The sequence below is a fragment of the Camelus ferus genome, chromosome 22, assembly GCF_009834535.1.
Source record: "Camelus ferus isolate YT-003-E chromosome 22, BCGSAC_Cfer_1.0, whole genome shotgun sequence".
Lineage (NCBI taxonomy): Eukaryota > Metazoa > Chordata > Mammalia > Artiodactyla > Camelidae > Camelus > Camelus ferus.
This window is the reverse complement of record NC_045717.1, coordinates 24,890,805-24,918,549: the sequence shown is the minus strand read 5'-3', so window position 1 is coordinate 24,918,549 and position 27,745 is coordinate 24,890,805. Positions and strand designations below refer to the sequence as shown.

The 27,745-nt window shown below is 59.4% G+C and overlaps 4 protein-coding genes across 9 annotated transcripts; 1 reads left to right on the top strand and 3 right to left on the bottom strand.

Annotated features, from left to right (window-relative positions):
* Positions 1–4: 4 nt before the first annotated feature.
* APBA3 (amyloid beta precursor protein binding family A member 3) lies at positions 5–6,567 on the bottom strand. Of its 5 annotated transcripts, none has more exons than XM_032465945.1 (11): positions 6,410–6,567; positions 5,169–5,765; positions 5,041–5,080; positions 2,593–2,738; positions 2,374–2,460; positions 2,114–2,275; positions 1,615–1,794; positions 1,286–1,498; positions 536–655; positions 309–449; positions 5–224 (listed from the first exon to the last, which is right to left on the bottom strand). In XM_032465945.1, the coding sequence occupies exons 2-11, from the start codon at positions 5,736–5,738 to the stop codon at positions 153–155; spliced, it is 1,731 nt and encodes a 576-aa protein (XP_032321836.1). In that variant the 5' UTR covers positions 5,739–5,765; positions 6,410–6,567; the 3' UTR covers positions 5–152. The 5 variants fall into 5 exon arrangements, 3 of the variants coding, with proteins under 3 accessions (XP_032321836.1, XP_032321837.1, XP_032321835.1); XM_032465946.1 differs by having other exon boundaries at positions 1,325–1,498; XR_004314354.1 differs by having other exon boundaries at positions 148–224; positions 1,286–1,526.
* A 767-nt stretch (positions 6,568–7,334) lies between these two features.
* Positions 7,335–9,222, top strand: MRPL54 (mitochondrial ribosomal protein L54). 2 transcript variants are annotated; one of them, XM_006179342.3, is made up of 3 exons: positions 7,335–7,490; positions 8,134–8,299; positions 8,923–9,222. In XM_006179342.3, the coding sequence occupies exons 1-3, from the start codon at positions 7,373–7,375 to the stop codon at positions 9,053–9,055; spliced, it is 417 nt and encodes a 138-aa protein (XP_006179404.2). In that variant the 5' UTR covers positions 7,335–7,372; the 3' UTR covers positions 9,056–9,222. The 2 variants fall into 2 exon arrangements, with proteins under 2 accessions (XP_006179404.2, XP_032321827.1); XM_032465936.1 differs by having other exon boundaries at positions 8,856–9,222.
* Positions 9,223–9,355: 133 nt separating this feature from the next.
* Positions 9,356–17,648, bottom strand: RAX2 (retina and anterior neural fold homeobox 2). Its single transcript, XM_032465935.1, has 3 exons — positions 17,536–17,648; positions 12,637–12,871; positions 9,356–12,048 (listed from the first exon to the last, which is right to left on the bottom strand). Exons 2-3 carry the CDS (start codon positions 12,850–12,852, stop codon positions 11,710–11,712), a joined length of 555 nt encoding a protein of 184 aa, XP_032321826.1. The 5' UTR covers positions 12,853–12,871; positions 17,536–17,648; the 3' UTR covers positions 9,356–11,709.
* Positions 16,523–23,684, bottom strand: MATK (megakaryocyte-associated tyrosine kinase). The gene is made up of 13 exons (XM_032465928.1): positions 23,542–23,684; positions 22,284–22,343; positions 21,795–21,908; positions 21,569–21,684; positions 21,257–21,476; positions 20,609–20,702; positions 19,140–19,205; positions 18,314–18,413; positions 18,152–18,236; positions 17,830–17,903; positions 17,536–17,731; positions 17,068–17,154; positions 16,523–16,973 (listed from the first exon to the last, which is right to left on the bottom strand). The coding sequence occupies exons 2-13, from the start codon at positions 22,290–22,292 to the stop codon at positions 16,734–16,736; spliced, it is 1,401 nt and encodes a 466-aa protein (XP_032321819.1). The 5' UTR covers positions 22,293–22,343; positions 23,542–23,684; the 3' UTR covers positions 16,523–16,733.
* Positions 23,685–27,745: the final 4,061 nt, after the last annotated feature.

Below are 27,745 nucleotides of genomic sequence, written 5' to 3'. Positions count from 1 at the left end.
CTTGCCCATTTGATAAGCTTTTAATTTTTTCCATCAGAAAATAATATAGAGCCAGGAAACCTTTGGGGCCCTGGCCAGCCGAGGAGGGTCCACGGATGGAGTTCCAGGCCTGGTGGGGGCTAAGGCACAGTGGTGGGGGTGTAGGTGGCGGATCACAGGTACACGGGCTGCTCCTGGCCTGTGAGCAGGCGGTAGGTAGCGGCTGGCATGGTCTTGATGTGGACCTGGGGGAGGAGAGGAGGCAGTGGCTGGGGGGGGGGTCCTCCCATCGGGCCCCGCCCACCCAGGGCCCGCCCACCGCCTCGAACCTCAATGTGGGCCTCGGTGAGAAGCTCAATGATGCGGGCGTGCGGCGTGGCCACCACACTCTGCCCGTTGATCTCAATGATGCGGTGCCCCACACGGACACCCCCGCGCTCGGCGATACCGCCTCGGAGGAGACTGCAGATCTGGGGGAACAGGAAGGGCCACAAAGCTCAGGGGGGCCACAATCGGGGCCGCCCGCCCCAACTTGGTCCCTGGGCTTGGGGCTCACGATGCCATCCTCCACGCAGAAGCCCAGCTGCTCGCGGACGTGGGGTCGGCGGATGATGGCCGTGGTGACCGGTGGGCAGTGGACGATACTGAGGGTCACCAGCATCTGCGACTTCACTTCCTGTGCAGGACGGGGGCTGTTGGCTTGGCTGGGCCTCTGGGCAGGGGGCTGCCAGACTTCTTGCTGAGCTGCAGCCCACCCTGGGCCTCAGTTTACCCACCCATAAAACAGAGGCTGTAGAGTCTAGAAGACCCCTCGAGAGTCGGTTAAGAACAGAGACCAGAGCCGGGCGGCCTCACCTCCCTGGGCCTACTTTCTCAAGGCCAAAAGCAAGGTTCTAGCGATGCCCATGAGGCAGGGTTACAAACACCCAGCAATGGGCTGCAGGGACCACGTCAGACCTGCCCTTCCGGCCTGGCCAGGTCCCTCCTTACCTCTGGGCCTCAGTTTCCCCATCTGGGCAATACAGTCAAGACTCAAGAACACACTTGCTGCGTGGCAGCAACAGAGGAAAGGCCTGCCGAGTTCCAGTCTTGCTCCCGCACCAGCGGGGTCTCCCTGGACAGCGACTTCCCCTCTCGGAGCCTCAACTTCCTTAAGTGCACGGGAGCGAGCAGGACTAGAAGCTCTACCTGTCCCTTCGGGACAGGGCCTCAGAGACCTGGCCAGGGAAGGGACCTCTGGGGACACAGGCCTGCCCTCTGGGGGGCCCTCGCAGGCCCTGTGCCCCTGCCAGCCCGGAGGACTCACGCGGACGGCGGCCTGGCAGGCGGCCAGGGGCAGCCCTACCAGGCTGGTCCCATTGATGGCGGTGATGCGGTCCCCGATGCTGAGGGCCCCCGAGCGCTCGGCGGGGCCCCCGTGCAGCAGGTTGGCAATGACGGCCGTGGGCAGCAAGGAGCCCCAGCCTGACTCCACCAGGGCCACGCCCAGAGCCTCGCCCCTTCGTTTCTCGATGGAAACCTGGTGGGGAGGCAGGGATTGAGGGCCGCTTGGAGGGGACAGGGGTGGGTGGGAAGGAGCTGGGGCAGGGCTGAGGGCCCCTTGGCGGGCCCAGGTCGGGGGATCTGCTGGCTCACCTCCCTGCAGTTTTCGCTGTTGGAGAAGTGGTCGAGGTCCCCATTGTGGAGGTGGCCAGGGCCTGTGGCCCCCTGGCACTGATGGGTGCCCACCTGGCTGGGGTCCACCCCGCTTTCCTGCAGGAACTGGCTGTAGGCCATAGCGAAGGCCTGGCCAATGGCCTGAGCAATGAGCTGGGCCTGTGGGGAGGTGTGGCACCTCTCTGGGGGGCCCACCCACCTCCTTCAGGCCCCCCTAATGACACCCCCAGAGCCCACCCTCCCACCCCCAAGCTGAGAATCTATGGGGAGAGGGGAAGGGAGACAGGCCTGAGCGGGGAGGTCTTGGGGGGTTGGCCGCCAGTCTCAGGGTCTTATGGGAAGGTTTGGAATATATGGCTCAGGGGCCTCTGGGAGGGGAGGGCGGAAGGATGCTGGGGTGATAGGTGTGGCTCTGGAGGAGGGCAGGGGCTGGCCCGCATCCCCCTCAGCCCCAGGACAACCGGAGCCCCCTGCTCACGTCCTCAGAGTGGAACACATGGCAGATCATCTTGTAGAGCCGGCGGCTGTGGGCCTGGGGTGTGGGCCGCTGGGCCAGCCGCCGCCGGGCCATGAGCACCAGCACGCTGCCAATGTCGGCGATGTAGGAGATAGTCTGCAGGGCGTGGTCCATCAGGGCCTCCTGGGGCAGGTGGGGGAGACCAGGCTGGGCTGCGGGGACCTCGTTCAGTCCCACCTTGGTGGAGCCCTCACACCCCAGGGGCCAGGCCCGCTCCATACCTGTGAGTCGGCCATCAGAACCTTGACTCTCTTGGTGGAGATGAAGAGGTCCACCTCTGTCATGGGCTGAGTTTCCCCGTCCGGAGCCTGTAGGGGGTGGGGTGGGAGATGGAGGCCCCCAAAGACCCAGCTTTTACCCCACCAGGCTCTGGAGGCCTCAGAGGACCTGGGCCTGCGGCCCACCTGCCTGCTCGCCCGCCCGCCCGCCCCTGGTTTCACCTTGACACGGTCCATAGCCTCCTGGGCCTGCGCCATGCGTGTGCTGGGGGGCGGGTTCCGCTCGGACACCAGCTGGGTGGAGCCCAGGTATTTGGCCCCGAATATGACACCGTCTAAGAGGTCTTCGTGGTCACAGGGGCCAGAAACTGAGGGCGACAACAGAGGCAGGTCAGTCCCCTAGAACTACGAGGCTCGTCCACCTGCTGTGGGCTCTGCCCAGGGTCTTGGCTCCGGAAACGGGCTGGAAGCACAGAGAGTTCCACCCTGCAGCTCAGCACTCTGGGCTGCACAGGTCCACCCACTGTTCCAGAACCACGGACCAGTGACTCAGCCCTCACAGAGTGGAGCCCTTGTCGGTCTAGAGTTGGCCCTGCCCATGGCTTGGGGTCTCCTAGGCAGAGGGTACTGTTTCAGGACCCCGCTGTGTGTCCAGAACCACGGCCAGATCCAAAAATAGCTCTAGTGCTTCCAGACCCCTCCACCCTGTGTTTCTAGAATTCCAGGATCAGGCTGGAGCCAGACAGTCCCAGTCCCATATCTAAAACCTGCACCATTACAGAACCACGATCAACCCCCCAGCCTACAGCCAGTCAGCTCCACCCCTTGGTCTAGCATTCTCCCCTAGCAGCCCAGGACCAGAGAGAACTCTACCCGCTGGTCACAGAACTGCCCAAAGCGCAGGAAGAGGCAACTGTCCACACATCCAAACCTCTCCTACCGTCCAGAATCCTGGGTGGCTCCTGAGCTATGTTTCCAGAACTTTCTGTGGTTTCAAACCACAGAATTCTGCCAGGGGTTCTAAAAACCTATTATCATCCCAGGATCAGACCTTCTCACCCTGTGGTTCTAGAACTTCTTAATCATGGCAGCACTGAGAAGCTCTCCCTATGGTTCTAGAATCCCCTCAGTAATTCACAACTGCAGATGCACCCAGTAATTCTAAGAATTATGTGAATGGTTCACAAACAAGGCTGCTCATAGTTCCAGAATCCCCCAACCCAGCCCAGAACCACAGAAAGCCGTATCCCCATGGCTCTAAATTCCCTGAGCAACCTAGAGCCAGACAGCTCTGCCAGTGGTTCTAGAAGATTCTAACCCATCGCTATTGCTTTTTGGTTCAGAACCACAGGTATAGATCCCAGGAAATTAAACCATATCCCTGTGAACTTAAATGCCAGCCAGCTCTGCCCACTGTGCTTCATGATCTAAGCATTCCAGAACAACAGATAAGGCTGCTCTGGCGTCCTAGAACTTCCCCACCCACTATGGTAGCCACCAGATGCATGTGGGTATTTTGCACTTGAAATCTGGCTGGTCTGAACTGAGATGCGCTGTACCAAATGCATGCTGGGTTTTGAAGCCCTTATGTGAAAATAATGTAAAATAATCGTAAAATGTTGATTCTATATAGAAGTAGTATTTTATATATACTGGGTTAATTAATATGTTATTAAGTGTTTTTTTAATGTGGATAACTAAAAAAATTCCAAGTGACACGTGGCCCAAATTATATTTCTATCGTATAGCTCTAGAACTTTCTGATGACTCTAAAACTGGACAGCTCTGTTCAGTACAGCTCCTCATGGTTGAGAAGCAGAAATAAATTTTATTCACTCCACGGTTCTAGGACTTCCCATCTGAGCAGAACCCGGCAGCTCTGTCCACCATTCCAAAACACCCTCATCAGCCCGGTCACTTTAATCTAGAGCCCCAGGCAAAGTGCCAGGTTCTGGAGCTACCTGCGCGAGTCAGAGATCCACCCATGACTCTAGAACCTCTTGGAACTAAAAGTCCAAACCTGCTCCCTTTCCCACAGCCACAAAACTTGTTCTTTGATCTAGAGCCTCAGGTAGTTTTGGGGGGGGGGGGGTCTAGAACATTCCAGGTGGCCAGAACAGTTCTTCTCATGCCTTGAAGGCAGACTGGCATACTTTTCTGCAAAGGGCCAAACAGTCAACACTTTACAGGCTACAAGGTCTCTGTCGCAGCTCCTCAGTGCGACTGCTGTAGCAGGAAAGCTGCCGCGGACAAGTGAACGGGTGGGCGCGACTCTGTCCCGATAAAACTTTGTGGACACGGATGTTTGAGCTGCCTATCATTCTCACATGTCAGGAAATATTCCTAACTGTTTTCCACTATTTAAAAATACAGAAGCAACCTTAGCTCAGAAGACATCCCAGAACAGGCTACAGGCTGGGTTTGGCCCACGGATGGTAATGTGCTAAGCCTCGCTCTAGAATTAAGTGCTACAGTTTACCAAGCCTGCCCTACCACCCCCTACTCATTCTTGAATGTTCTCCAGACTGTCTCTGGAACCTACTCGAAACCAACTTCAGAGCCTCTCTAGAAGCAACTCTTTACTGGCAAACTGTGCCAGATTTTGGGAGCTTGAGTCAGGCTGTTGTGAAACCCTTGAGTCCCTGGGGCCAGGGTGGGCGGCACACTCACCCTCCCGGAGGGCAGGGTATGAAGCCAGGGTCTCGGAGCTCTGGAAGAAGACAGAAGAGGGACAGGCCTGAGTCCGCCTGCTTGGCTCCCGGCAGTGGAGGCGCCCTGGAGTGTGGGGTGGGCTCTACCTGGGCAGTGGCAGGTGGCTCTTCAGGAGCCACCAGAGGTACTGTCTCCAGCCAGGGTTCTGGGGAGCTGCTTGAGCTGCCACCCCGCTCGGCCGAGGCCCCCTCTGCCCACTCTGGGGGGCCAGCATTGCCCTCTGGGTCCTCAGGAGGCTGCAACAGGCGAGGAGCAGGGTCCGGAGGTTCCGTGGGGCACGACTGGGGAGGAGAGCACTCATCTTGCTGCAAAAGGCTCAGCAAGTCGTCCCGGCCGGCCTCAGCGGACAAGAGCCCATGGGCATCAGTGATGTCCTGTGGGGCCAGGCCATGGCCAGTGGCAATGTGCAGGGGACACGGAGGTCCATCTAGGGACAGGCCCACCAGATCACCCGGCAGAGCTTTAAACTGTTGCACCAGGTCCTGAATATTTGGCCCGTCAAGTTCCATCTGACTTAGGCTGCCAGGGCCTCCTGGCGCTGGGTCCCACTGGCAATCAGGGGTGAGGTCCTGAGAGGCTGAAAGTGTGTCCCTGGGCTCCTCCAAGTCCATGGCTGGAGGTCCTGGAGGGAGTTGGGGGGCTGTCAAAAATTCCATGCCTGGACTCCTGGCTCAAGCCAGCATCTGAAAGAGAGAATAAAAGATGAGATTTCCTGGAGGCCAACTTGGTACCAGGTTCTAGCTGGATGCTATTCATACAGGACACATAACTGAATCCCTATCACACACTGCAAGGAAGGCTCTGTCATGACCCCCATTTCCCAGATGAGGAAACTGAGGCGCAGAATGAGAAATTGTAAGGCAGTGGCTTCCCAGGGCTCCAAATCCCAGGGGATTCCCCTGTACCTGTCACCCCAGACCTCTCCCCATTCGCAGACCCTGTTCACCCCAGGCCTGGTTCTTCCAAGTCTTCCTCCCCTGGGACGTGGATCCAGGTTGAAGACACACCTTGACGATACAGGCCTGACAGATGTAGATCCCCGAGACCTGGGACTCAAGACCTCGTCCAAGACTTTAGACTCAGAACTTCAGACTTAACACTAGAGCACCAAGATGCCAAAAAGCGGACCCTCATCTCAAAACTTTCAACGCCACAGTCAACATCGACCGACTCAGACAAGAACATCAGACCCAGCCTGACGACACAACTCAAGCCTAAAGCTAAGAGTTAAGACCCCAGTCCTCTCGCAGACCCCAGACTTAAGACTTCAGACCCGTGACCTCCGGTGCCGGCCGCTGAACCCGCTCTGCCCCGCCGGGACACTCACTTCCCAAACCGAGGTGGCCTCAATCCGCGCGGACTCCAGGACCCCGAGCCGGGGCTAGTCTGGTCCTGCCGCTCGCCCACTTTCGCCAATTCCTGGCAGAGGCGCAGGCAGATCTGTCCTCGCAGCGTTCCTGAACCACTGGGCATGCGCACGCTCGCGGAGGCTTGCCGGGAAATGTAGTTCTTCCGCGCCGTGGGGCTTGGGGGGCGGGGTGCCCTAGATGTTGGGATCATAAGTTCGAATCCCGGGTCTCCGTTTACGCGGAGTGAAAGCCCGAGCGGGCCTCTGAGCTTGGTTCCTCAAGTTCAAAATGGGGTTAAAAATCACTGCTCGTCTGCTACGGCTGTGGTCATTATTCCAAGGGACGGCAGATGGGAAGAAATGGGACTGGAGAAAAATACAGGAGGTGAAAGAGGTACTCTAGCGACTCCAGGGACCGGAAGCGGCGCAGGAACCTTTTGTACACTGACTTCCGGTGTGGCACACAGTAGGGAGGCCGAATGGCTCTCCTGGCTTAACTTTCCCTCCCTGAATTTCTGACTTCCTCACTTGTAAACTGGGGATAGTGACAATACCTACTTCGTAATTGTGAAGGTTAAACGAAATCGAGCTGGTTACGGATTTAGCGATAGACTTGGAATATAATGAGTCTAATATGTGATAGCTTTTATTATTTTGACTTTTTCAATAATTGCTCACAGAATAGACTCAGGAGTGCATAAGGTGTGATACTTAATTGATAAGTAACTGAAGAAGGGCAAGAAATCAATGAAACATTCTTTGGAAGTCGCCTCATACAGCAACCGAGAGTATCTGTGCAAGTTTAAAGAACTCAAAATAAATGTATGCCTAAGGCCGGAGTACTACATTTCCCATAAATCTCTAGAAGCCTACAACTCCCAAGTACCCCTTGGCCGCTGACGTATTCCGGAAACGTGCACGTGCAGGCAGCCGGCGTACGTCATGGCGGCCCGACGCCTCATCGGGGCTACCCGGAGCTGGGCCGGTTGTCGGGCCCGGGAACTCCCGGACCCTGCCACTCCTGGGAGACTCCATGTACGAGATTATGCCAAGAGACCGGGTAAGCTGTGTTAAGAAGGAACTAGATGGGAACAGTAGGGACATTGAGGAGTGCGCAAGCGCTGGTTGGGGAATTGCGCCTTAGAGTCAGCGCGCATGCTTTGAGGTGGACGCTAAATGGCGCAGGCGCAGTTTGAAGGATGTGAGCCGATTGGACTCAATTGCGCATGCGCCAGCGATGGTGCGGGTTAGCGCACTTGTGCTTCACTGCTTAGCTGCTTTTTTTTTTTTTTTTTTCCTTCCCGGTGTAGAGGCTAGGTCACGAACTTGGGTCCCAATCTCGTTTCTGCCTCCAAATCACTGTCACCTTTGGCATGTTACCACCAGAAACTCGGGGAGTCAATGGGCCCCACCTCAGTATTAAAACCAAAACAGGGTTATTTAAATTTTCTCTGGATGCAGCCTTGCCTGATCTCTTTCGTTGAAAGGGAGGGAATTGGCAAACGTGAGATTTTGAAGACAGAGCAGCCAGTGGAGGCTTTCTCCGTGAGATAAACGGAAGGACTGAAAACGGAATTGAAAAGGAATAGCTTGGTCCCACTTTAAATCATTTTGAATGCAGCACGCAGGGTCAGAAAGGGCAGAAGGGGAAAGCTGGCCTCCCAAGGGTGGGGCTGGGCTAAAATGACTCTCCCCCACCTCAGTCATTAAGGGTGGCAAAGGAGGCAAAGGCGGTGTGGTCAGTGAGGCTCTGAAAGACCCAGAAGTGTGTACAGACCCCGTCCGGCTCACCACGCACGCCATGGGTGTCAACATCTACAAGGAGGGCCAGGATGTGGTCTTGAAGCCGGACGCCGAGTACCCGGAGTGGTGAGTGTGCCAGGCCAGAGAACTGGGAGAGCCAGCGACTGGGTAAGGAGGTCCTGACAGATCAAATCTGATCACCTTGGGGAGGTGCTGCATGAGTCAACACCTGAGTGGGAGGACAGAGCTTCAGAGGTGGGTGGGAACAGCCAGTGCAAAGGTCTGTACCTCGTGTGTTAATGAAACAGCAGGGGCAAGGTGGAAAGTAGAGGTAGACAGCAAGAACTTGATGGAGCACAGCCCTCAGCGGGGCTGCAGGGAGAGCAGTGGCAGGACACGCAAGCCATTGGCACATGCCATCCATCAAGCTGGGGGAGGTTTAGAAAGGTTGAGTGGGTGGGTGGGGAGGCATTCCAGGTGGGCAGTGCAGCATGGACAATGGCCAGGAGGCAGAAGGCTTGGCGTGTGCCTACCTCAGATCCCAGCACCACTGGGACGGAGGGGGGGAGGGCCCTGGAGGGGCCCCCTGTTCCATAGCCAGAGACCCGACCAAGGGTGGGGAGGATTGCCCTGAGACCCTGCAGCCACTGTGGGATCCAGTCCTGCTGTTTCCTCTACCCAGGATTCCTGGGGCAGGGGAGCTGCAGGGGGCTGCTCTGCAACCCTGCCTCCTGCCCACACCCTACCAGGCTGTTCCAGATGAATGTGGGCCCCCCCAAGAAGCTGGAGGAGCTGGACCCTGAGACCCGGGAGTACTGGCGGCTGCTGCGGAAACACAACATCTGGCGTCACAACCGGCTGAGCAAGAACCGGAAGTTCTAGCAGGGGAGGGACCGGAGCACCTTGACTTTCCAAGGACTTTTTATTTTCCAGAAAAAACAGACTTTTCAGAGAACAAAGGAGACCCCATCACTAGGGTTCCTGGGTGGCCCCCACAGAGAGGCTAGATCAGGGTCCTGGGGGCCAATAAAGACTTCGGGGCAACTGTTCGCAGGCCTGGGATGCTTCTGGGTATTGTCTGACGGTGGGGCCAGGAGGGACCTGGGGCGGGCAGCGGGGAGGGGAGCACTTCAGACCCAGTGGTTCCATGGCCCAGCCTCCACCCCCAGCAATCGGCTGGGCTTCTGCAGGTTCGTCTTTATCTCCGGTCCTCACTGGGCTTCTCACCCTGATTTCCTCAAATTCCAGCACTGCCCAGGAGGCTCTGATCTCTGTCCTCGAGGGCAGGCTTTTCTAGCCAAGCCTCTCTTGGCTGCAGTGTACTCATACCTGAACCAAGTCATCCAGAGCAGAAAAGAATCTTTGTGAGCTTCAAGAGCTGAAATGTCCAGGGGTAGGTTCTGGGTTCAGGCATAGCTGGATCCAGTTGCTTCAGTATTCAGCGGTGTGGCTCTCTCCATTTCTAGGTCCTTTTAAAGTGGATAGTTCCCCTGGGCAGAGGCGGTCCCAGAGCCCCTGGCTGAAACTTCCTACCCAGTGCAGCAAGCCCAGCCAGAGGGAAGGGGCTGCCCTTTCCTTCACGCCGAAGTCACGGGTTATCTTCACTGGCCAATCTCTTGAGCTGAGGGACCTGGGTTTACCCACCATCCTCCTGTCACCCTCACTGGTGCTTACCATTGGAGGAAGCTAGAGGACACACAGACACGGTGCCAGGGCCCCACCCCCATGCCGTGCCGTCTCCTTGGTAGGCACCTGCGTGGGGGTGGACGCTACTAGGGGCTGGACTAGGGCTCCCTCACCCTCCAGGCCCCTCTGTCCAAGAGCTGGACAGGTTGGGGAGGGCAGGGTCCCTGGGGCTAGTTCTGCCTGGTCCCAGGAAAATGAGAGCTTTCATCCGCTTAGGAGGACTCTGTCAGGCGGATTACCGCACACCTGCCCTCCTGGTGGCCTGCTCTGGGAAGGCGGAGTGTCCCAACCCTCCTGTGGTTCCCCAAGGCTTTCAGGGTAGAAATCAAAGTTGTAATGGCCACAGGCCTCCTCGCTCTTCTCCCAACATGCCAGGCATGGTGCTGCCCCAGGGCCTTTGCGTGTACTGTGCCCTTCGCCTGGGTAGCTCTTCCCTCGGGTGCTCCCATGGCTCCCTCTTTCATCTCCAGGTCTCTGCTCTGATGTCACCTTTGTGAGGCCTCCCCGACTACCCTTTTAAACTGCAACCCTGCCACACACTCCTGACAGCCCTTCTTGGTTTTATTTGCCCCCCAGCACTTACCACCAGCAGGCGTTCCATGTTTTACTTGGTTATTTTTAAAATCATGCTGCTTGTCTCTCCTGGAGTGGCAGCTCCATTAGGGCAGGGGTTTTCTCTGCCTTGTTCCCGGTCGCATCCCCACTGCATACTGGATGGGTGGGAAAATGGCTGGGCGGAGGGGGTGACCTGGCTGCCTCAGGGGCCGCCAGGCTCACGGGTTCACGTGTGAGGTGCCATCGGAAGTTCAGGATGAGCTGTGAGCCCCAGTGGGCAGGTGACCCAGGTGTGAAATTCTTGGAATCTCCTAGGGCCTGTGGTCACTCTGTGGACGGAGCCTGGAGAGGGTGGAGTGCTGCCCTGTCCACGCCCCCTTCCTGTCCTGACCTGGGCTGCCCCATCTCACTGCCAGCCCTAGGCACCAGTAATACCCCATTCCTTGTTCCCCAACAGCCTTATTTCGGAGTCCAGCTCAGGCCTGGGAGGGTGGCCATCATGCCCTCATGAGCCCTGGGGAGACACGGTTGGGTTGGACCAGGGCCCCAACCCACCATCAGTAGGCTGGGAGACATGAGGGGGGCAGTGGTCAGTAGGCACATAAGCCGTACTTTGATAAATGGGGAGAGCAGGGACAGACAGTATTCACCCAGCGTCAGCCTGCCGCTACCTGAGAGTCCCTGATTAGCACCTGGCCTGGGTCCAGCATGGCGCCTGGGGCAATGGAGTCAGGCAGCTCCACCCCGTCCTGGCTGTGTGGCCCCAGGAAACTGGCTTCACCTCTCTGGGCCTCAATTTCCTCTGCTGCAAGATGGGGCTGATGGCCGCGCCCCGTCGTGGGGTAAAGCACTGGGCACACTGGGAGCACACAGTGAAAGGAGGCGGGTTGAACAGGAGCTGCTACTGCTGGCACTGTTTCTCGGAGGGAGGCTCCGAGAGCCAGGGTGGCTCGGCTGTTGGAAGATTAGGAGCAGGCAGAGGGATTTAGTTTCATCAGCTCACAGAATTAACATCCCGGTGGCTCCTGATTGCAGCCTTACAGTCTAAGAACCTCAGAATCCACGCCACCCTCACACATTTGACAGATGGGGAGACTGAGGCCCCACAAGGGCACAGACTCCCTGAGGCCAGGCCAGGAACCCACCCCTGGCCTGGGAATCCTTTGGCCACCTTCTTCCTGAGACCGTGTGCCAGTTCCCCTGCAAGGCAGGGGAAGGAGGTGATGGTGGGGCCGGGGGCCCAATGTGGGTGGCCACAGACAGGCTGAGGTGGGAGGGCTGGGCAGGCACCAGGCTCAGGCTGACGGCCAGGCCCTGTCCAGAGCCTGCGCGTGCTCCTTGGCCAGCAGCCGCAGGGATGCTTCCTCCAGGGTGAAGCTGTCTGTGAAGGCTGGACCAAAGGCATGGGGCCCGAAGGACCCCTGCAGCCCTGGGCCCGGGCCCAGGAGGCGCGGGAGGCCTGGCACGGCGGGGGGCGCAGGGCCCAGCCAGGGCTCCAGGGGCAGTGGCGTGGCAGGAGGGCGGGCAAAGGGCAGCGCTGGGGCCTCAGGGAGCCTTGGGGCTGCCACGGTCCCGGAACCTGACTCCAGACGCTCCTGGCGGCGCCACTTGGCCCGGCGGTTCTGGAACCACACCTGGGGGTAGCAAGAGAGGCGCTCCCAGCTCAGGACTGCGGGGAGGGGTGGGCCCACTGTCCCCGTCTGGGCCCCCCGCCTCTCGGCGCTCTTCCTGCCGCCCGACCTGACTCCGACCCGTTGCAGTGCCGGCGTGTCTCGTCGCCTGCCTTGAGGGGTGACTGTCTTGAGAGAATGGTTGCTACCTCTTGGCCCCGAAGACTTTTCTGAATCCAGCCTCTCCTTGTCTTTCTCTTTGTCCAGGCCTCCTCAGGGCCCGTGGCCTCCTCCCTGGTCTCTCCTGGCCCTGGGCACGAAGGCTCAGCCACTGAGCTTGGCATTTGAGGCCCTTCACAAGCTCTTTCTTCGCCTCCCCTTCCACCTGCCTCACACCCAGCTCTAAGGAAATGCCTCCAATTTAACCCCTCCACGTCTTTGCACACACTGTTCTAGATGCCTAGAAAAGTGCCCTTCCTTCTTTCTAATTGGCAAACTCCTACTTAAACATCAAGGCCCCAGTCCCACATCCCATCTTCCAGGAAGCGTTCCCATGCACTGAGAGGGTCCATATCTGGCTCCCCCCGCCAGCTTGTTAGGGGGTACCCTCACCTGCACGCGCACCTCGGGCAGGTGCACCTTGGCTGCCAGCTCCTCGCGGCTGTAAACGTCCGGGTAGTGGGAGGCCTCGAATGCCCGCTCCAGCTGGTGCAGCTGGTAGGTGGTGAAGGTCGTGCGGTTCCTCCGGTGCTTCTTCTTGGGGGTCTCCTCCCCTGGCCCTGGCCCCGCGCCCTCAGCCGCCGGCCCCTCTCCGGGGTTCAGGAACATGGCGCCTCCTCGCCCCCACCTGGCGGGACGGCAGCAGGACAGATGGTGGTGAGACAGGAGGGACTGCAGCTGGGAGGGCAGGGGAGCCCCCAGCCCCTGCTGGGTGTGGGGTGAGATGTGGAGGGGCTCCTCCCCTCGCTGGGTCCTGCGTTCATTCTGCCTCCCTAGTCTCTCTGTCCATCTTGGATTCTCTCTCTCCGTGTCCACTTCCTTCTGTTCTGATTACTTTTCTCTGTGTCTCTGCCCCACCACCTCTATTTGTCTTTCTCTCTGGAGCTCTCCCTGACTGCTTTATCTCCCTTTATCTCTGTCTCTGTCTCTATCTCTGGGTCTAGGACCCCCAGGAAGGCAGGAGCTGGGCCACTGCCCCAGGGAACACTTCCTTACTCCCAAGACATCTGCCCTAGGGGGCTCTCTGTGCCCCCAACTCCCACCCAGGCCCACCTGTGCCCACCTGCCCAGTGCTCACCGCCCCCAGCAGCCCCTCCAACGGCCCCCGCGGGCTGAGCGCCCGTGTCAGCTGCAGGCCTGGCCCAGCCAGACCCGAGGGGGTTGGGGCCAGGCGGCAGGGAGGATTAGCGAGGTGATTAATTGAGGTGGCCCCTCCCACCCAGGTGCTGGCTGCTCTGAGCCACAGAGGGAGGGCCAGGAGGCGGAGGGCTGGGGCTCCAGGGGTTGGAGGGACACCGGCAGCCTGGGTCTGCCACCCCTCACTGTAGGACATCCACAAGAGCCTCCCCTCTTTGGGCCTCAATTTCCCCAGCTGTGAAACAGCTAGAACTTGCCCCATGGGGCAAAACAACAGAACTTGCCCCATGGGGTAAAACAACAGAACTTGCCCCATGGGGCTCTCATAGGGACTCAATGCATCGACGAAAGAGCGCTGCACAGTGACTGGCAGACAGTGAGCGCTTAAAGAACGCCCACTGCGACTGTTTCTAGCATCTGGGGTGAGGAAAAGGCCCTCTTAGATTCATAGCTGTCAGCAGGGGTTGGGGAAGCTGAGGTTCCCAGAGATGAAGGCAATTCCAGCTGGCTCCCCTGGACGTTGTGCAGGGCAAGGAGTATAGGGCATTCTAGCTGGGTTTTGAGGTAAGAATAGAAGTTCACTTTTGAGTCACTCAATAAACACTTAAGTGAGCTTACCATATACCAGGTGCTATTCACAGCAGTAAACAAAACAGACCCAAATCTTGGACATTTGGAGCCCCTCCACATCCTAGTGGGGACAAAGACAATCTGCAGCTACGTGAGTAGAATGTAGCGTGTCAGGTGCAGAAGCCTGGGGAGAGAACTCAAGTGGGGAGGGGGGGAAGGTTGGTCTTTTAAGGAAGGTGATCAGAATGGGAGATGGAGTGAAAGACTGTAAATTCTGGACAAGACTGGGTGTGAAGGGGATAGTACTGGGGAGCCATTGGAGGTTGTGGAGCAGGGAAGGGGCACAGATGGCATTTTCGATGAGCATCTACTGTGGGCAAGATGGAAGGCCAGGAGAAGGCCAGAGGCCTGGTCAGGGCAAGGTGCGGGGAGATGGGGACAGGAGGGCAATTCCGGGGGAGGAGGAGAAAGTTTGAGGAGGCGGCGCAGGTATACCCAGGCCCCTGTTTGCAGGACAAGTGGATGATGGGCTGTCCCTGAGGTGGTGCCTGAGGGCCAGGGCAGGATCTAGGTTGGGACTGGGACTGGTGTGCCACCCCCCGCCCCAATCCAAGGAGCCTAAGGGCTCAGGGAGGAGGGTGCCCTGAAAACTGAGAGGAGGGGGACTGGGAGTGAGAGAGGGCAAGGTGAGGCCTGGAAACAGCTGCTGGATTTAGACACAGGGCAGAGGACAGGAGGGAGGTCCCAGTAGAAAGAGGCGGAGGCCCAGCCCTATGGATGGACCAGAGAGTGAGTACGAGAGAAGCAGAGATAGATCCTTCTGGATGTCGGCTTCGTAGGGGGAGAGACACACACACAGAAAGAGAGATGGAGAGAGGTACTCTCACGTGCGTGTGCACTCAGACGCGCGCGCGCGCACACACACACACACACACACACACACACACACACACACTCTCTCTCTCTCTCAGCGGGCCCTAGAGGAGTTGGCGGTAGAGTCCAGAGGCCTTCGACCAGGAGGGAGGCCTGGGGTGGGCAGGAGAATTAACGCCTGAAGGGGCAGCTGTTTCAAGAGGCTCCCTGGGGCCCCTCTAGGCCTCAGCTGCCTGGTCTGTAAGGTGGGCTGTGGACAGGAGAGCAATGCCTGTGGTGTCAGGGGAGGTAATTCCCTAATTGCTTCATCACTTTAAAATGCTGACGAGCTGCTCTGGTCTCAGGCCCCAGCTGGCTAACTGGCCCCGGGTGGGTTACGAGGTGCAGGAGGGATCCGGGTGTTGGGCGTGGGGGGCTTTGGCGACTTAGCAGGATGCGGCTGAAGGTTCAGACGCTGTGTCAGCTTAGAGGGCCGGATTAGGGGCGGGCCGGGGGTGGTGCGGGGCCACAGGCACAGGTGGCCCCCTCCAGCTGGATTAGGGGGGCCAGGCCACTCTCAGCCCCTCCAGCCTCCCACCTGTTATTTCTACCCCAGGAAAAGTCGCTAAACCCCTTCAGGTGCCGGTGGGGAAACTGAGGCCTGAGGGTGGCGGGGCTCAAGGGCACTGCAAGTCAGCGTGATGCCGAGACTTTCTCTGGCTCAGCTGGGGCAGAGGTGGGTCAGCCGAGCTGGGAGCGTGTGCTGTGGCCTGAAAGCCCCTCATAGCTCAGGGGGTCCTGGAGTGGCAGCCATGCCCATCTGGCCAAAGACCCCCCCGCCCACATCCAGGCATCCTAGAGGCTGGCTGGTTGGGAACGTCAGAGGGGGAGTGGTTGACAATCGCAGCAATAACTGAGCACCAGCTGTATGCACTCAGCCCTTCACTGGTGTGAGCCTTCGGGGTCCTCACGCCTGATCAAAGAGGAGGCTGCTGGGACTCAGGGAGGGGGACTGTCCCCTCGGTTTGCCCAGAACACGGCAAGATTAGCACTTGTGTCCCTCATCCCAGATACGCCCTCAGTCCGAGGCAGTGGGCCACGCAGCCAGGGGGTCGCCAGGACTGGCACCTGGGGCTGAAGGCCCACAGCCCCAGCCCTGCACGGGAGAGGACAGGAGGCGTGGGGCCTGAGGACAGGCCTTGCGGCTGGCGTGTTTCAGCAAGCGTGCCCCTGGAGTTACTGAGTCAGGCTGTTAGGTCGTGACAGGTGGGGGACACGGGAGGCCACACAGGAGTGTCCCCAGGAGGGGACACCACAACAGTGGCAGGCCCTCCCTGGGCTCCCATACACCCTCTCTGAGGGGCCAGGGCTGGGGACAGAAGAGGATGCCAGCACAGGGAGCTTAGACCTCTGTGGCTGCTGGCACACTCTCCCCGAGGGCTTGGGGTGGGGTCCTCACCACTGAATATGGCGCCCACGAGTGGTGTGCAGTGGAGAATCTGTGCGTGATGGCAAGTGGGTCCACAGGGGGCTCTGGATCCCTGGGGGTTTCCTGGCTCCATCCCCAGGGAAATGTATGTCCTCAAGGGCTGCAGGGTACTAGCTGGGTGAACCCCTCAGGGGAGAGACACCTGGACAGGCAGATCCCCACCCCGGCTGAGTGATGGGGGTGCCCCAGGGGGACACAAGGGGCAGCAGAGAGAGACAGACACCCAGTCTCTGGTACCAGTCTTTATCCAGGTGCTAATTCTTCGCCTCCCCGGAGCTGTGGTGCCCATGGGCGGCCCGCAGCCCCCCACATGGGCCTGCCCCTACGATGCTAGCCGGGTGGGCAGCTCGCTGGCCCTGCTCCTCTTCAAGCCTGGACCAAGTCCCCACCCTGTACCCCCTACTCTCTCGGTCCTCTGGGGCTTGAGGCCCCGTGGGCAGGGTCAGGGCTCCTGGCTGTGGGGCGAGGTGGAGCTGTCCACGTCCTGCCCCCCAGTGGGGGCCGAAGCACTGGCGCTGCGCAGCTCCCGGGCCAGCTTCTCGGCCAGTTTGCGGAAGGGCGGTCGGCGAGCCGGCTCAGCCTCCCAGCAGCTGCTCATGAGGGCATGGATGGGGCCTGGGCAGCCTTCGGGGGGCTCCATGCGATACCCCTTCTCCACGGCCTCTGACACCTCCTTCAGCGACTGTGGGCAAGGGGCATGCTGGTGTGGGCTGGGGGTCAGGGTCACAACCTCTAGACCTGAACAGGACCCAGCCCTCCCCCTGGACCCTGCTCACCATCTTGGGGTATGGAGCCCGGCCGTATGAGAAGACCTCCCACAGCAGCACCCCAAAACTCCAGACATCTGACTTGCTGGAGAACTTCTGTGGGGCCCAAGATCAGGTTGAGGAGGGACCCCCTCAGGGCTTCTGCTCCAGCCCTGCTTCCTCCAGGAAGTCTCCCTGGGTTGACCTTCACTTTCTGGTCTCCTCCCAGTAGACTCCTGCCCCCAAATCTACCCGCCCACCACAAACTCAGCCTCAGAGCAAGAATGAGGTTATTCTTGCTGTCAGTGCTGAGCCCAAGGCTGTTTCAGAAATGAGGAGACCAAGGCCCAGACAGGGGCTAAAAGGAACAAACATGGGCCAAGGGCTGACTGGGAGGTGGAGCAACTTCCCGTGGGAGTTTACAGAGGTCAAGAGACCGGCCCAGGGTCACACAGTGGAGCTAGGTTCCAAGGGCCCTGGTGGGTAAGGAGGGCTCACCCCGTGTTTGAGAGCCTCGGGTGCCGTCCACTTGACTGGCAGCCGACTGGAGTCCAGTCCCTTCCTCTCGGCTTTGGCCAGGCCGAAGTCGCTGACCTTGGCCACCAGGTCCTCGGACACAAGGATGTTCCGGGCGGCCAGGTCTCGGTGCACCAGCTTCTTGCTCTCCAGGTATTCCATGCCCTCGGCCACGTGCCTGGGGAGGGGGCGGGGGCACGGGGCTCTGGTGCCTGGGCCACAGACTCCTCCCTGCTCCGTGCCTGGGTTTTCCCGCCCCCTGGGAGCCCCACTCACAGGGAAAACTGCAGGAGCTGCGGGGTGTTTACGAGGGCCCGGCCCCGCGTCCGTAGGAAGTTCACCAGGTTACCCTGTGGGGGAACACAGGCGGGGATGGGGGGTGCTCGAAGCTGCTGGGCCGCTTCCCGCCCGGCCCCGCCCCGCCCCGCCCCCACCTTGCTCACGTGCTCCATGCCACGCCCCACCTCGGCTCCGCCCCCTCCTTGGGCCGTGCCCCCGGCCTCGGCCCCGCCCCCACCTTGCTCACGTGCTCCATGCCACCCCCCCCCCCACCTCGGCTCCGCCCCCACCTTGGGCCGCGCCCCGGCCCCGCCCCCACCTTGCTCACGTGCTCCATGACGATGTAGAGGCCTTGGTGCAGGATCACACCGAGCAGACGCACCAGGTTCTTATGCTGCATCTTCCTGGGGGCGGGCAGGCACAGGGTGAGGGCGGGCTGGGACCCCCTTCCCGGGTGGCCCTCCCCTCACCCGGTACTCACGTCATGACCGCCGTCTCGTCCAGGAAGGCCTGGGCCGTCACGTCGCACTTGATGTTCTTCACGGCCACCTTCTGTCCCAGGTACTCGCCCTGCAGGACGGCTGGGGGCAGGCAGGGGCAGAGATCAGGACCCCAGAGACCGGACAGACACAGGGACATACTCATTCACATGGACCCCCACAAACGCAGCTGCGGGTCCCCAGGCCCAGAAACTGCCTCACCCCACAGGCTCCAGACCCCTGAGCTAAGAGAATCACCCAAGCCAGGGGTCTGCCAACTGCCGCCCTCGAGCCCAGGCCTGTCCCCTCCTGGTTTTCCCAAAGGCCCGCAAGCACAGAATGATTTTTACACTTTTAAGTGGTTGGAAAAAATCAAAAGAATATTTCATGGCATGAGAAGCACACGAAATTCCATCTCAGTGTCCACAAATAAAGTTTTATTGGCATACGATCATGCCTGCTCATTTCCCGTGGCGGCTTTCTGCCACATCAGCAGAGCTGAGCAGATGTCATAGACCATCTGCCGCGCAGAGCCAAAAATACGTGCACTCCAGCCCTGTACGGTTTAGTCGTGTGACCCCTGATCTAAGCCCCGGTGCCTTCCAGAATAACAACTCCAGGCAGTGACATCCCAAACAGACGGACCAGCATGTGCAAGAGCCCAACCACGGTAACTCCTCCTCGCCCGGCTGTCCTGAACCTCCGTTCACAGAGAGAGGAGCCCTTGAGGTCCTCAGCCAAACAGCGTGGACGTGAATTCACCTCTGTGCCTCCAAACACTCAACGCACCCCCACGGCCCTTCAGCACCCCAGCACGCCCTCACTCACCTCCAAACTCCCCCTCTCCGATCTGCACTCCCAGTGTCAAATGCTGCAGGTTTAGTAACCAGCCGGCTGTGGGGGAAGACAGGTCAGAGGAGTGCCGGGCTCCTCCAGCCCCTCCCACGCCACTCCGCCTGGCGGGAGACCAGGCTGGGTCTCCCACAGCACACAGTCGGGTGGCTGCTGTTCCCAGCAGTGGCCCTAGGACACACGTGAGGCACTGCCCTCCTGGTACTGAAAGCAAGAGAGCCCAGCATTCAGGGCTGCCCTTTTCTCTTCTTCCTGAGGCCATGTCCTTCCAAGGACCCCGCAGCCTCTTCCCTTTACAGCCCTTTCTGTTGTTGTTGTTTGGGGTGGTAATTAGGTTTACTTATTTATTCATTTTTTTAGTAGAGGTACTGGGGATTGAACCCAGGACTTCGTGCATGGTAAGCACTCGGGCTACCACTGTGCTATTCCCTTCCTTTACCTCATGTCACCCAGGGACACACACAGACCGAAAATATAACAGGTTCAGAGACTGGTAAAGGTTCCAGAAACTTCCAGAAACTTTTAGCACTCTTAAGTCCTCATCTGCGCTCCAGCCTCCCTGATCTTTCTCTCGAGCACTCCTGTGTTCCCCCTCCTCTGTCCTCCAGCGGGTTCTGCAGGCCGCCTCCTCTTCCTCCACAAAGCCCCTCTCCAAATCATGAGCACTTGGGTACGATCAGGCATGGTGAGGCCAGCCTCCACCTGGATGCCACCCCCAGGATGCTTCCGAGAAGACCGCCATGATCACCAAGTTCGAAAGGGGTGGCCACGGAAGGGTGCATTTGCCTGAGTATTGAGGATTTCGCTACTCAAGGGCTGGACAAGCATTTTAGGTGAGGGGAACAGAACACACAACAGTACAGAGGCATGGGAAGAAACAAGGAGTCACATAACCCGGTGAGGCGTGGTGCAGCTTGTGAATATAGGAAGGACCTTTTAGATGAAGCAGGAAGAATAGCTCAGCCCCAAGGGAAGGTTCTGGAAGGCAGTGGAGGTGCCTGGCCTCCCTCTTTTAAGCAGGGGAGTGATGTGGGTGGATTTCCACAGTAGAAAATTGCCTCTGAGACCACAGGGTTTGGGAGGAAAGGGCACTCCCTGCTCAGGAAGGAGGTGGTCTGATGAGAAGGTCTGAGGTTGGGTCAGGGCAGGCGCAGCCAGGCAGGGAGGGACCAGATTTAACTGGTGTTAGAACTCGGCCGTGGAGGGGCTGTGGGAGGGAGGGGAGGGTCGAGGTTTGGCCCGAGTTTCTGGCTCAGGTGACAGGGTGGATGATTGATGGGGACACGGGGAACCAGGCCAATACTGTGCTGATCAGTGTGGGTGGGCGTGCCTGCCAGACCCAAGGGCAGCCCAGGCCTTCTGCCTGCAGAGCCAGGCACAGCGACCTGTGATGAGGCCTTGGCCGTGTGCCCAGCCAGCATGGGTGGGCAGGGTGGGGTCCCTACCCTTGGCCAGCTCCTCCTCTGCCGACTTGGTGCCCTGCTTCCTCTTGGGTTTCGCCAGCTTCGTGCAGATGGCCCCCTTGTCCTTGCTATAATGCTGCAGGGTGGGGCAGGGCAGAGGCAGCTGTGAGGGGCGGAGATCAGCCCAGAGACCAGACAGACACAGGGACATACTCACTCACATGGACCCCCACAAAGGGGGCAGAGACCAGCTGGCCCCTGAGTGTGGGGAACCCCTGCATCCCAGCCCCTTCCCAGGGGAGTCTTTGGGTGGGGTAGCTGGGACTTGAGGAGGAGGAGGGGGGTTTGGTTCCCATAGGACTCGTTGGGCTGGTTTCCATGGGAACAGAAAAGGATGCAGACCAGGAGGAAACAGGAGGATGGGGGTGTGTCTTGGGATTGATGTCAAATTGGAGGTTCCTGGGAGTCCCCAGAGGAGTCACCCCAGTCCATGGAGGTGGGACCCAGAGTATTCAGACCACCTGTAGGGTGGGTGGTCCATGGAGACCAGCCCCTCCTCCGCATTGCGGGGCATGCGGCTCTGGGGCCCCACATCCACCCAGCTGTAGGGATGGGGGCAGAAGCTGGCGTCCCTCCATCTGCGCACTGGCGGGCATAGGCTCTGGGGTCCTGGGCCTGTGGTGTGCGTACCTCCACCATATCCATGAGGTTGCAGAAGCAGACTGCCTCGTCGATGGTCAGGTGGCCGTCCCGGTGCAGCACACGGTAGTGGATGACATCACGGCCGAAGCTCACACAGAGCACGTAGTCGCCTGGGTGCCGCGCGGACTCTCGCACCAGGAACAGCCCGTCTTCTGGTGGCTGCAGCTGCTGCACAGCCTCCTGGCCGGAGATCTTCCCATGGAACCACCTGCGGCCAGCAGGAGGGAGGGCTGGGCTGGGCTGGGCTGGCCCGGCCGTGCTGACCCCACCCCAGGGCCGGGGCCCTTCCCCGCGACTCACGGCATGAGGCTGAGCTTCGGGTCAGCGGAAAGGGCCTCCCGCTCCCGCAGCGCGCCGGCCGCCAGCAGCCCCTCCTGGCCGCTGGCATGGTGCTTGGCGCGGTACCAGCTCTTGTTCTGAAGGGAGGTAGCCGGCAGTCGGTGTGTGTGTGGGGGGTGTCCTGGTAGACCCCCGCCATCCCCCACCGTGGTCCCCAAGCACACCCAATCCCCCCGCCACTGCTCACCTCGCAGGCCTCCAGGATGGTGACCACGTCGCCCTTGCGGAAGGCCAGCTCCCCGGGCTTGGGGCGAGTGTGCTCACATTTGGTGATGCATTGGGTGCCCGGGGCCCAGCGCCTCTTGGTGGGGGTGCAGACAGGGAGAAAGGGGACATGAGGGAGACATGGGGGTGGGGGGTGGAGAGAGACCCAGAGGAGAGAAAAAGACTGGATTGAGACAGAGACTGAGAACAGAACACAGAAAGAGAGAGGGCAAGGGAGCAGCCAGCTGAGGAAATATCAGAGTCGCAGACAGAAGTGGGGCCTGGGGCAGACGGTCAGGAGGAAAGGTGAAGGAAAAGCAACTCCGAGTGACCAGAGGAAGCCTGGGCAGACGCCGCCTAAGAGACACGGGTCAGAGAGTGCTCCCCCCACCCCCCCGGGCTATGGAGCTGAGGTCCTGCGACTGAGTAGAGGAAGGACCCGAACACAGGCACCCAGGTTGGGGGTACTCACCGTTGGCATCCTGGCTGAGCTGGGTGAGGGGTGCCAGGCGTGGAGGAAGCGAGGGCTCCCCTGGGGAGGGGGCAGAGACCAGCTGGAGAGCCCAGATTCAAGCCAGGCTGGGGTCCCAGGGGCTATTATTAACACTTCCAGCCCAGGCCAGGTGGAGGCGACAGCCAGGAGGTGTGGCTCCTAGAGCCCCTTTGGGGAGGTGGCCTTTCCCCAGGTGAGTTCCTTAGGATGGAGCCTGGCCCCACCATCATCCCTAAAGGGAAACTGAGGCACAAGATAGGCACAGAGCCAGTGGCCAGGGGCTGGCTCAGGCCCCAGCATCCCACAGTGTGTGGGAAACTTGGTGCCACCTAATGGAGCCTGGTTCTTCCCCTTTTTTGGTGAGTAGGCAGGGGCAGGGAAAGGAAATAGAGGATGATTCAAGGTCATTCCCAAGAATCTCTGACCCTGGAGGGGGCGGGGGCCGGGGCAGTGCAGCAGCACTGCGCTCCTCTGGCTGCCAGCTAAGCCTCTCTGATCCTCCCACCCCGGCCAGGGACAAACACACAAAGTCCCTCACTGCTGCTAGAGGGGAGGCTTTTCTGCCCTCTGCCTCCCCCATGGATCCCACCAAGTGGGGCGGTGGGCGCTGGGTGGTGGATTGGGGTGGGTGAATCTCTGCCCCTCCAGTATGTGCCCCTGTAAACCCCTACATGTACTCACACACATACTGATCCATGTACACATGAGCACACACAAACACACAGGTGGACACAGGTACCCACAAGCAGGCGCGTATGCAAGCAAAGGCAGTTTCACCTAGAGACAGGTGTGTACACACGTCTACACGTGTGAACACACACAGATGCTCAGACATTCCGAAATGTGTGTACCCGCCCTCCCCCCTCCACACACACAAACCCACACTTGAACACCTGGGCGCCAGAGGCTGGGCCACCCGGGCACGCAGAGCTGTACGCAGGGCCGCGCACACGCAGCTCGGAGACACGCGCACATCCCTCCACGTGGACGCGCGAATACACACACCCGGGGGCTTGGAGATGCTCACACCCGCACCAAAAAGAATACCACCCCAGCCCACGCCTGATCGCATCTAACCACCCCCAGCCCCAGGCGCGCACCCGCCGCGCGCTCCAGACGCGCACGCTCGCGTGCACACCTGCCCCTCCTGCGCTCGCCGGGTCCCCTCAACCGGCGAGCTCTCTGGGTATCCCCACTGTCCCATGGTCTCTCCCTCAATCCCCGCCGCCCCGCTCACCTGTTCAGGGGGCGCCCCTGGGCCGTACCCCGCACCCGCCCCCAGGAGGGCCCCCGCGCGCCGCCTGCGCACCCCAAGGCGGCCCCGGCTGCACAACTTGGAGCAAGTTGCTCCGTTTCCTCATTTTGGGGGAGGAAGGAGGGCTGGGATCGGGGGTAGCGGGAGGGGCGGCAGCCGGGGAGGCCCCTGCGGGTCCTAGCGCCGGCCGCACTGCGGTCGGCTCGCGCGCCGCCGCCGGCCCCTCCCCGCCCCGCCTCCGGGGCCCCGGCGCCTCCCGCGCAGCCCGGCGGCTTTACGGGCTCCACGCCGCTCCCTGGCCTGGCGCCGCGGGGCGCTCGCCCCCGCGCTTCGCGGGAACCCACGCCATGGAGCTTGGAACTAGGGTCGCGCGCGCGCGCGTGCCCAGGGAGGGGAAGAAGAGTGAGCTACCAGTCCGGGGAGGTAAGCAAGCCACAGAGCCCAGATGACACCGTGGACCTTTCTGACTGCAATTTCAAAGTCTTCAGTCACCTCTTCTGCCAAGGAGGGGCTCATTTCAGTACCTGGTACCTGTAGTGGGATGTTGGTGTCTGGCGCAAAAAAGTGCTCAAAATGTCATCTGCTACGCGTATCATTATCATCATCATCCACATCAAGGGAAAATTGAGGCTACAGGAAGAAAAATCACCTGGAGGAATCCTCCTGGCAGAGTAGACATCCTTGGAGGGTTAACTGTGGGGCCAACCCAGCTGCACCGCTGGCAGGTGCTGCCCACCTCCCAGCCTCGGTTTCCTCTTCTGTAGGGCCCAGCAGCCCCAGCTTCCAGCTCAGAGGACAGTTTGATGAGCATCTGATGGTCCCCCAGGTCCTGGCTGCCAGTGGTCACTCTGTGAGCCCCGTTACAATTCTTTCTAATGGCTGAGTCTGCTTGGACAAGGATGAGGCTGATCTTAGGAGAGTGATGAACCAAGATGCTCAGAGCTTAATTTTCTGTTACCTCACAAGGTGAAGTGTCTGTGCCTCTAAGGTGTCATGTGGGGGAAAAAAGTCCCATATTTCTGAGAAGGCTCAGTTACAAGAATTACAGATATTCCATATTGTGGAATATTATGAAACAAAAACGAGGCTATGTATTAAAATGCTAAAATCTCCGGTTCTCAAAAACCACCACCACTATCAGGACGTGACCCAATACAAACTGCACAATCCCTTTCACATTACACAGGAGACAGTAAGTCCAAGGGGAACATTTGAGAAGGGGACCCTCCAACCGGCAAAGGGTTATGCCCAGCGAAGGAAGCTGGCAGGAGGAGGGAGCGGGAGAGGACTTGTGGTGGCGTGTAAGTTGCTAATACTGGCAGTGTTTGCAGCAGGGGTTCCTGCTCATCAGGCTCCCTGTGCCGGTGGACCTGGCTGCGGGATCATCCCAGGGCGTGCCCCCGCCCTCCACTTCCCAGCTGTGGGCTAGGGACTGGGGCCTCTGGAGCCAGCATTCAGCTGGGTCACTGGGGGTCAACCATATATGGCAAACCATCATCACTTGCTCAAAATAGAAACACAGCGCCAAAGTAGCCACAGCGGAAACCCAGCAGCGTCATTAGAGTCACACCAGCCACGATGGAGGCCTGCACACGCTGCTCAGCAAAGCCACACGCCTGTGCTTAAGCCGCTCAAATGCCCTGGCCCCTCATGGAGACTCTCAGCCAGAGAGACGGGAGGAGGGTGGGAAGGAGCCTGCTTTCCCCTCTGTGGATCCATGATACTTGGTGTCTGAGTAACATCTACATCCTCCCCAGGACCACCAGGGGTCTTTGTCCCACACTCTGGGGGGCCCTTCCCTGTTGGGACTGGAGAAGGACAGACTTAAGGAGGCAGCATCAAGTGCCCTAATCAAGGGCTGGCCTGGGGCAGGGAGGCCCCCAAGGTGAGGGCACGGGGCACGAAGCTGTGTCCCACTCTAGGGGGATAGATTTGAGTCCATGGTTTATTTGGGTCAGAGCTACAGAAGGGGTGAGCTCCCCATCCCTAGAAGCATCCAAGAATCAGCCACGCTGAATCACAAAGACTCGATGGCTCTACCAGTCCCCAGAGTTGGCAATACCATTTTCTCCTGCCTCCTGCCTTCTGCCAGCCTGAAGCCCATTGGTAACCACACCATGAGACTGGACTCCCAGACTTCCCTGGTCCTGGGCTCCTTGCCCTCCACATTTCAGTCCTGTCGACTTGATTCCAGAAGTTCTCTGCCCTCCCCCACCCCTCATCCCCCACAAGCCCTGTGGTGCAGGCTGGTGACACAGAAGCCCCCTTCCCGACTCCGGCCTGCTTCTAGTTTTCCTCCAGCTGTCATGCACTTTCCACTGCACCAACAAGGGATGAAAATGTGATTGTGGCCCTCCCCAGCTCTACACCCGTCCATAGCTCCCCACTGTCCATAGGACAGAGCCTAAAACATTCAGTCTGGCATGCAGGGCTATTTGCATTCAGCCTCCAACTGAGCTCCCTGGTCTCGTCTCCTGCTCCCACCAAGCACCCACCAGTCTGGCAGGGCTGAACTGCAGGAGTTTGCATGCTTTTGCCCTGGCTGTCCCCGCTGCCTGGAATGTCCTTCCCCCCGTCCAGCTGGTATCTCCAAGTCACGCCATTTTGATGAAGTCTTCTGGATGCCCCCACCGTTCTCAGAGTAAGACCCCCTTCTTTGCCCTGTAGTGACATCTCAGCGGAGGCACTAGCTCTCTCCTCTCGCTGTATGATGGGCGTGGACCTGGCCTTGGTGACTGAGCCCATCAACCTGCCTGAGAAGGAGCCCGTCCAGATGAAGCAGAGGTGAGAAACAGAGAGAGAGAGACTGAACCCCTCAGGAGGAATTCGGATCCTTGGGTCCAGCCATGCCTGGAGTCCGTGCTCTGTCTGGTGCTGGGAGCTGGTCTTTGCTCTTTGGTTGCACCAGGAAGGGATTTCACTTGCAAGCAAAAGGATTCCTAATACTGAACGTGGGATCAGGAGCTGGGGGTTGAAATGAACGGGCTCTGGGATGTGGAACTGGTGAGTCAGGTTCAGTTGCCCTAAAGCCAGCTAGGAAGAGGGAACTCCGGGGTGTCCCCTTCCACGAGCGGATAAGTCCGCCTTCCGCTCACCAGGTCAGGTGGTGCTGGCTTCCGTCGCTTGCAGCAGAGGAACCCTGACGGACCCACCCGCCCCCCTCCTGAAGGCCTTTCTTTTGCCCCTCCAGATCTCACTCTTCCTCACCTTTCTCCTATTTTCACTGTTGCAATAACCTTCCTTTCTCCAAACTCCTGGAGATTGTTGGGGCCTATCCTCTCGTGGTGGAATTGGAACAGCTGAGACCCAGAGAGGCGAGGCTGCTTGCCCTAGGTCACACAGCTGGCCAGGGCTGAGAGGCAGGCTTGCGGACTCCCCTGGCGGGGTTGTGAACTTCTTGAAGGTGGGGCATATTTCTTATTCTCCTTACTAATAGGGAGGCAATCATAGTAGGCATGAACAAGGAGGGTCGCATAACAGGCGCTTTATGTAGCACATCAGTTGGGATTAGGGTTGGTTACATGGGGTGGAAGACCCCAAGTGCTAGAGGTTTGACTTAGGAATTAATCTCCTGTGAGGGAGGCAATCCTGGGCTGTGACAGGGACCTAGGCTCCTGCTGTCTTGTGGCTCTGCCTTTCTCAGCACTTGAATTTCCACTTCTGGATCTAAAATGTCTGCTCAGGCTCCAGCCATCCCATCTGCATTCCAGCCAACAGGAAGCAGGAAGTTTCAGAGAAAGGTGTACCTCTTCCCTTTGAGGGCTCTTCCTAGAAGATGCACGGGACAACTTCACTTCATCCCGTTGGGTGGAATTTAGCCACATGGCCAAACCCGGGAGCAGGGGAAGCTGGGAAGTATAGTCTTTACTCCAGGGGCCAAAGGAAGCCGGGAGGCAGGAGCACTGGCCTCCTTCCTCAAAGCTCCCAGGCGCGCCCCCACCTCAGGGCTTTTGCAGTCCTGGGCCTCCTGCTGGACACTTCCCCAGCGCGGAGTTTTCAGCCCGCGGGCACTTCACATCCCCTTGCCTTGAAGCTCTGCAGAACGACCCTGGTCAGATAGAACATGTATTTCACTCTGTCTTGTTTACTGGCTGTGTCCTCTCTAGAACGTCAGCCCCCCGAGGGCAGGGAGATTGGATGGTGACTTTCACAGCTGTGGCCTCAGTACCTGGCACATAGTAGGTGC